Here is a 6,574-nt window from a genome sequence, read left to right as displayed (position 1 = left end):
CTCTAGGGCCGGCCTCCTCTTCCCCCTCCTTTATATACGTGGGAGGGGGGCACCCCAAAGGCACACCAAAGTTTCTGTTAGCTGTGTGTGGTGCCCCCCTACACAGTTACACACCTCGGTCATATCGTCGTAGTGCTTAAGTGAAGCCCTGCGCCGGTAACTTCATCATCACCGTCGCCACGCCATAATGCTGACAAAACTCTCCCTTGACCTCAACTGGATCAAGAGCTCGAGGGACGTCATCGAGCTGAACGTGTACTGAACGCGGAGGTGCCGTACATTCGGTGCTTGGATCAGTTGGATCACGAAGACGTTCGACTACATCAACCGCGTTACTAAACGCTTCCGCTTTCGGTCTGCTTCTCCTAGATAGATCTTGCGTGATCGTAGGAATTTTTTTGAATTACTACGTTCCCCAACAGGACGATGGTATTTGGACACCGGAATAGTTTCGGGATGTTTCGGATATTTATCGGAGTACCGAGGGGTTACCGGAATCCCCCGAGGAAAGTAATGGGCCTACATGGGCCATAGGGGAGAGGGGATGCAGCCCACAAGGGGTGGCCGCGCCCCCCTCCCATAGGGAGTCCGAATTGGAGTAGGGGAGGGGGCGCGCCCCCCTTTCCTTCTCCTCTTCCCTCTCTCTTCCCTCTTTCCCCTCCATAAGAAGGAAAAAGGGGGGCAAATCCTACTAGGACTCCAGTCCTAGTAGGACTTCCCTCTCCTTGGTGCGCCCCTGGTGGCCGGCCTCCTCCTCTCCCTCCTTTATATACGTGGGCAGGGCACCCCTTGGAGAAACACCAATTGTTCCAAGCCGTGTGCGGCGTCTCTCTACATAGTTTACTCCTCCGGTCATATTCACGTAGTGCTTAGGCGAAGCCCTGCGTGGATCACATGACCAACACCGTCACCACGCCGTCATGCTGACGAAACTCTCCCTCAACCCTCTACTGGATCAAGAGTTCGAGGGACGTCAGCGAGCTGAATGTGTGCTGAACTCGGAGGTGCCGTACGTTCGGTACTTGATTGGTTGGATCACGAAGACGTTCGACTACATCAACCGTGTTAACCTAACGCTTCCGCTTTCGGTCTACAAGGGTACGTGGACACACTCTCCCCCTCTCGTTGTTATGCATCTCCTAGATAGATCTTGCGTGAGCGTAGGAATTTTTTAAAAATTGCATGCTACGTTCCCCAACAGACACTTCAAACATATTTGTTCATGAGATTGGAGAAGTGTGTTTGCTGATTCAAGCTTGGATAAACAGTCCTGCTACTTTGCAAGCAGCAATGGGAAAAAGAATGAAAGATAAATTTGACAAGTACTGGGGACTTTGGCACACAAAGGAGAAGGACATGAATGACAGAGAGAAGGAAAAGGCGAAGGGGAAGGGAAGGGGTAAGGAGAAGAAGAAGCAGAATATCAATTTACTGATTTTTGTTGCTGCAGTTATTGATCCAAGATACAAGCTATCTCTGTTCACAAATGCTATTGTTGATGAAATATTTGGTGAGGAAAAGGGACATCAAGTTTGGGAAGCTCTTAAAGCTTCTGTCCATAACTTATTTGATGAATATAGGGATCTTTATGCTCCAACTGAATTACCAAATCAAGTACCCGAACCAAGACAATCAAAGGGAGACAGAGGAGCCTTGTTCACTGATGTTATAAAAAAGAAGTTGAAGATGAACAATGGTTCGATTATGTATGTCAAGTCAGAACTTGATAAATATCTAGCTGAAGATACCGAGGATATAGAGAGCAATGTTGACATTCTAGCTTGGTGGAAGAACAATGCCGCTCGATTTCCAATATTGGCACGCTTGGCCCATGATGTCCTTGTTATACCCATCTCAACAGTAGCATCAAAGTCTGCTTTCAACAGAAGTGGGCGTATTTTAGATGACTTTCGTACATCCCTTACTCCATTCATGTTGGAAACTATGGTGTGTGCACAAGATTGGCTGAGAATGGGAACACCTATTGACATTCAAGAAAGTATGGAGGAGTTGGTGATGATCGAAAAAGGTATAACATTGTTGGCCTTTTTGGAAACACAATAGTGATTTCCTCATAGTTTCTTTATGCGAAAGATTTGCTCAATTTCTAAATGAGCTAGTTGTTGTATTCTTGGTCTCATGGTCTTGGGAGTTGTTATAATTTCATTGACTTGCACATCATATTAGATCGTGAACTACATGCTTGCATTGCTTCCTTTGCAGAGTTAATTGAAGAATTCGGGCCCAAAGAAAAACGTCAAGATAAAAGTGACAAAAGCATGCCTTCCACTTCCAAATCACAACCAAGCAAATTCAACTCCACCATTGAAACATCTACTTAAAGGTATACCATTTTAAGTTTTGACATGCAAGTTGACAACTGACATATCCTCATTATAATTGTATGATAATGCAATGAACTCGCACCTTGTTATTGCAGCATGAGCTTGTGTGGACTGGTGTTGGAGAGTTGCTGATGGTATGGTTGATTCAAGTGTTGGCTAAAGAAGTGCTTCATTTTGGCCTGCTGGTCATTGGTGTTGGAGAGTTTTGAGTGTTTGGTGGCTACTAAATGTCAAAACTAAACTATTTTGTGTTATGCTATGTTTCGTGACTGGTGCCTCGTAGCCTACTGTTTGAATGTTTGTCATGAAGTACTTGTGGGTTATGGTGGACACCTGTGCTACTGTTTGCTGAGAAGTGAAACTATGTACTCATATTAAGGTTATGCTATTGATTATTGAATATTGCCATGCAATGTGTTGCTTCAAACTACTATTCCTCATGTTGTTATGTTGATGTAAATGACATGTTGTTATGCACTTATGCTGTTCAAAACTATCATTTTGCATGTTGTTATGCTGCTAACTGCCATATTGTCATGCTGAGTTATCATGCTAAAAATTGACATTTTCCATGCTACATTATTCTGCTACTCAGATGTACTCTGTTTTTGGAAGTGTGTGGCTCTGTTTGTATCTCACTTCAAATAGAACATGGATGACAGTAAGTCTAAATGCCACAGTTTCCATATCACTTCAAATAGAATATGGAGCATCAGTAAGTATAAATCAATCATCATTCATATAGACTAATAAATAGAAGAAGAGGGAAAATAACCACATCAGTAAGTACCTTTGTTCACGGGTTGGGAAATTTGGGACTACCCGAACCCGATATTTCGGGCTTTATTTTTTTAGAGATAGTTCAGGAGTTGTTTCTGAAAAGCCGAATTTCAAAAAACCCGAAATACCCGACCAGAAAATTCGGGTAAACCCGAACGCCCAGTGTCGGGGATATACCCCGCGGCGTATATCGGCCAGAAGTATAACCCGGCCGGACTTGGCGGTTTACTTGAGACCCGGCTGAGAATTGACGATCCACTAGCGACCCGTTTGGACGTGGCGGTTTACGATTCATTGGTAATCCGGCAGGCGGGTCAGAGGAGCGACAAGACCCGGTGGCCCAACGGGTGGTTCATGAAGGCCGATTCATACTATGGTGGGCTGGTTTACAAGGAAAGGCGTGAGGAATATTTGTCTTACAAGGAGTTAAGACCTGGACTTGTATCCAGTTTGTATTAGAGGTAGACTAGTCCTGATCCTAATAGGACTCCACATGTAACCCGCCCCTTCAACATATATAAGGAGGGGCAGGGCTCCCCAAAGAGGGAGAGGCAAGAAGAAACAATCTCTAGGGCTAGACACAAAGAGCCGGTTTACCGGTGACTCCCTCGTGATGATAATGAGACCTAGCCTCAAACAACATGTAGGGTTGTTACCGGATGATGTTTCCCGGGGCCCGAAGCTGTCTAAATCCTTGTCTTGTGTTGCGTCTCTTGATTCCGCTCAACCCCTCTCAAGCTACCACATAGATGTGTTGGCCTCGCAACTAAGTCCTGACACTAAGGACATCTGCCGTGACAAAACCGCGACAGTTGGCGTCCACCGTGGGGCCTGCGCATGGTGGTGATGAGATCTTGGAGGGATCTTTTCTAGGATTTCGAGAAGTTCGCAGCTTTTCGAATGAAGAAGAACCGGTTTGAAGGATCTGTTTTAGCATCGGATGATGGATGCACCAGCCGGGTCAGTCAGCATGCAAGGATCTACATCGTCGACGAGCGGTTGGAACGGCGTGTTACACTGAGACGGACAGAAAAATCTTTACGGTGGTCGTTTTGCCCAAGCCGCCGCCACCATGACCGCTCCACCTCTCATTGTTTGCTTCAAAGTTCCGAGGTGGTTTCTTAAGAATCTGGCCTCCTGCCTTGACCCGGTCTGGACCGGCGTAGATGTTAGTAAAAAAACAAGTGCTTGTGGAAGCGCCCGAGGACTGTGCGTGCGCGTGGACCGGAGGGAATACCACAAAAGTTTATCATCGCGTCAAGACAAAAGGAAGGAGTACTTTGCATTCGGATCAGCTATAATATCCGAATTCTACTCAGTACTGGTGCATGTCCAACAAGACAAAAACAAATCGGATGGCTGCCTAATTAGCCGGTCTAGTCTGGAGCAGAGGTGATTCACACTTGGATGTCTGTGTACGAGGGAAAGGTCTCTACCTCTACGGATCTGCCTCATGCTGCTCCGTTTTGCCTTGGCCCGCCATGCCGGCGCCATCCAGGCCGCTGCTCCGTTTTGAAGCTGCCCGGATTGGGCCCTGCTGTGACCCGCCTCGCCTGCTGTGAGCCGTCTCCGCCGCCTGCCCCGGATCGACCCGCGACGTTTCAAGCCGTTCCAGTCGCCGCCTCCGCTGTCTCAAACGCGCTGTTGTTGTAGTTTCTGCGCCACCGCCATGGTGATGCCTCCGTTTCGCTACCATGTTGAGCTGCGAGGGCCGCGTTGAGCCACCTCTGCTATGTTGAGCCGCCCGGGTTATATCGAGTCGTCGGTTTGCCTGAACCGTCTTCTGTTGTGTTGAACGGATCATCCGTCATCCGAACAATCAGGTGATATCTATCTGTTTAAATTTATTAGCATATATTGTTTTTTGTCAAAGAACAATTAATCTGGTTTGCTGCAGCTCCTGCAACTTGCAAGCCGGGGGCAATCTGCAGTGATGGATCAAATAGTGCTAAGCACTCCTGATTATATAATGTACCTTTGGTACATCATCACTTGAGGAACGAAGGCAATCAGCCCATATTTCGAGTACAGAGCAATGAATCATTATGTCAGTCTACACGAATATCTGCTATTTGTCTGACTACATCCAACAATATCTAGTGCCAGCAGTCGTGTTCATCCGACAAAAATACCAGGTGTTATTCACCTTATGTATATTTTTAGTATACATTATTCGTCTGAGAACAATCACTCTGGCCTATATCTTTTTTTATACAGGACAAGTGCTCACTATGAAAGTGATGCCCTACCGCGGGGGGCGCACGCTAGCTGCTCTACACCGGAATCTGCGCATGCCGCACTGATGAACAGGAACACAAACCGCCGCCCCCGCAGTCCGGATTACATCAACAATGCCACGGCCGACTCTCTTGTCCGCCTTGGTTTACAACACTATGGGCGACTTACTCGTCCGACCCCATGGCCGACTCTCCCGTCTGCGCCGGTTTACAATACCACGGCCAACTCGTGTGTTGTCTAGGCGAATCAGGTGATATTCTTCTAAGTATAAATTTGGCACATATTCCTTTTGTCAAAAAACAATTACTCTGGCCTGCGATGTTTTTGATGCAGGACAATTATTCACTGCATCAAAACGACGTGGTTGACTTGCTCGTCCGCGCTGGTTTACAACCCCGCGGCCGGTTCATCTGTTTGAGCCGCCTCTGATGCTGAGGTCGTCTTTTCCGTCCGTCTCTCGCGGGCTGGTCTACATCAACACACCGGGCCGCACCTGTCTGCATGAGCTGTTTATTGAGTATAAAGCAAGTCACAGCTTGGGTAGCCCGTTTTCTTTCAACAAAATGGAGGCAAATTATCATAGACTATCAACCGTCGTCTGCACTGGGTGGCTCAATGGGCAGGCGCACAAATCGCCGCCACTACAGTTTGGTTAACTTCAAATCGCCAGTTGGAAGGAACCATTGGCCGAGTTGCTGACACCGCTCATACGGGATCATTTACAACCCGCCGCAGTTACCTCAACCTTCTGTGGATTCACATCGTGCAATCAACACCAATGATATATAAGTTATGCCGGTTTATATCAAGGTCAAATATGGAGAATCTCAAGTCAACTCCTCGAGTCACCTTGAGACTCGGGGGCTACAGTAATATGACTCAGCAAATGATGCCGGTTTTCAGTGAAGTCAAGAACCCCAGGACGTTGGAGGGAAAGATAACCCGGTCCCGGAGGCTACTACCATATGGATGAAAATTTAAAGGCCGTCAGAAAATTTCCGGCTTAGAAAATATATGACAGTTACCAAAACCCGGCTCAATGAAGAAGTTCCGGGTCATCAGAAAGGATTCCGGTTTAAAATCCGGCTAAAGGGAAGTCAGTCTCGCTGAAGCTCTCAAATATCCGGTTTACAATCCGGTTCAAGGGAAATCTGTTCTCCCACAAAGCTCTGAAGCTCTCAAAACCGGTTTAAGAATTTCCGGCTCAAAAA

At 47.0% G+C, this 6,574-nt stretch overlaps 1 protein-coding gene across 1 annotated transcript; it reads left to right on the top strand.

The window, feature by feature from the left end:
* Positions 1–1,290: 1,290 nt before the first annotated feature.
* Positions 1,291–2,064, top strand: LOC141022019 (zinc finger BED domain-containing protein DAYSLEEPER-like). Its single transcript, XM_073497895.1, has one exon. It carries the CDS (start codon positions 1,291–1,293, stop codon positions 2,062–2,064), a length of 774 nt encoding a protein of 257 aa, XP_073353996.1.
* The last annotated feature ends 4,510 nt before the right edge of the window (positions 2,065–6,574 follow it).

The sequence above is a fragment of the Aegilops tauschii genome, chromosome 4 (genome assembly GCF_002575655.3).
Source record: "Aegilops tauschii subsp. strangulata cultivar AL8/78 chromosome 4, Aet v6.0, whole genome shotgun sequence".
Classification (NCBI taxonomy): domain Eukaryota; kingdom Viridiplantae; phylum Streptophyta; class Magnoliopsida; order Poales; family Poaceae; genus Aegilops; species Aegilops tauschii.
This window is presented reverse-complemented; position numbering and strand designations above follow the sequence as displayed.

What these genes read in the sequence shown, in the direction of transcription:
- LOC141022019 (XM_073497895.1), top strand. Translation starts at nt 1,291, where the DNA reads ATGGGAAAAAGAATGAAAGATAAATTTGACAAGTACTGGGGACTTTGG.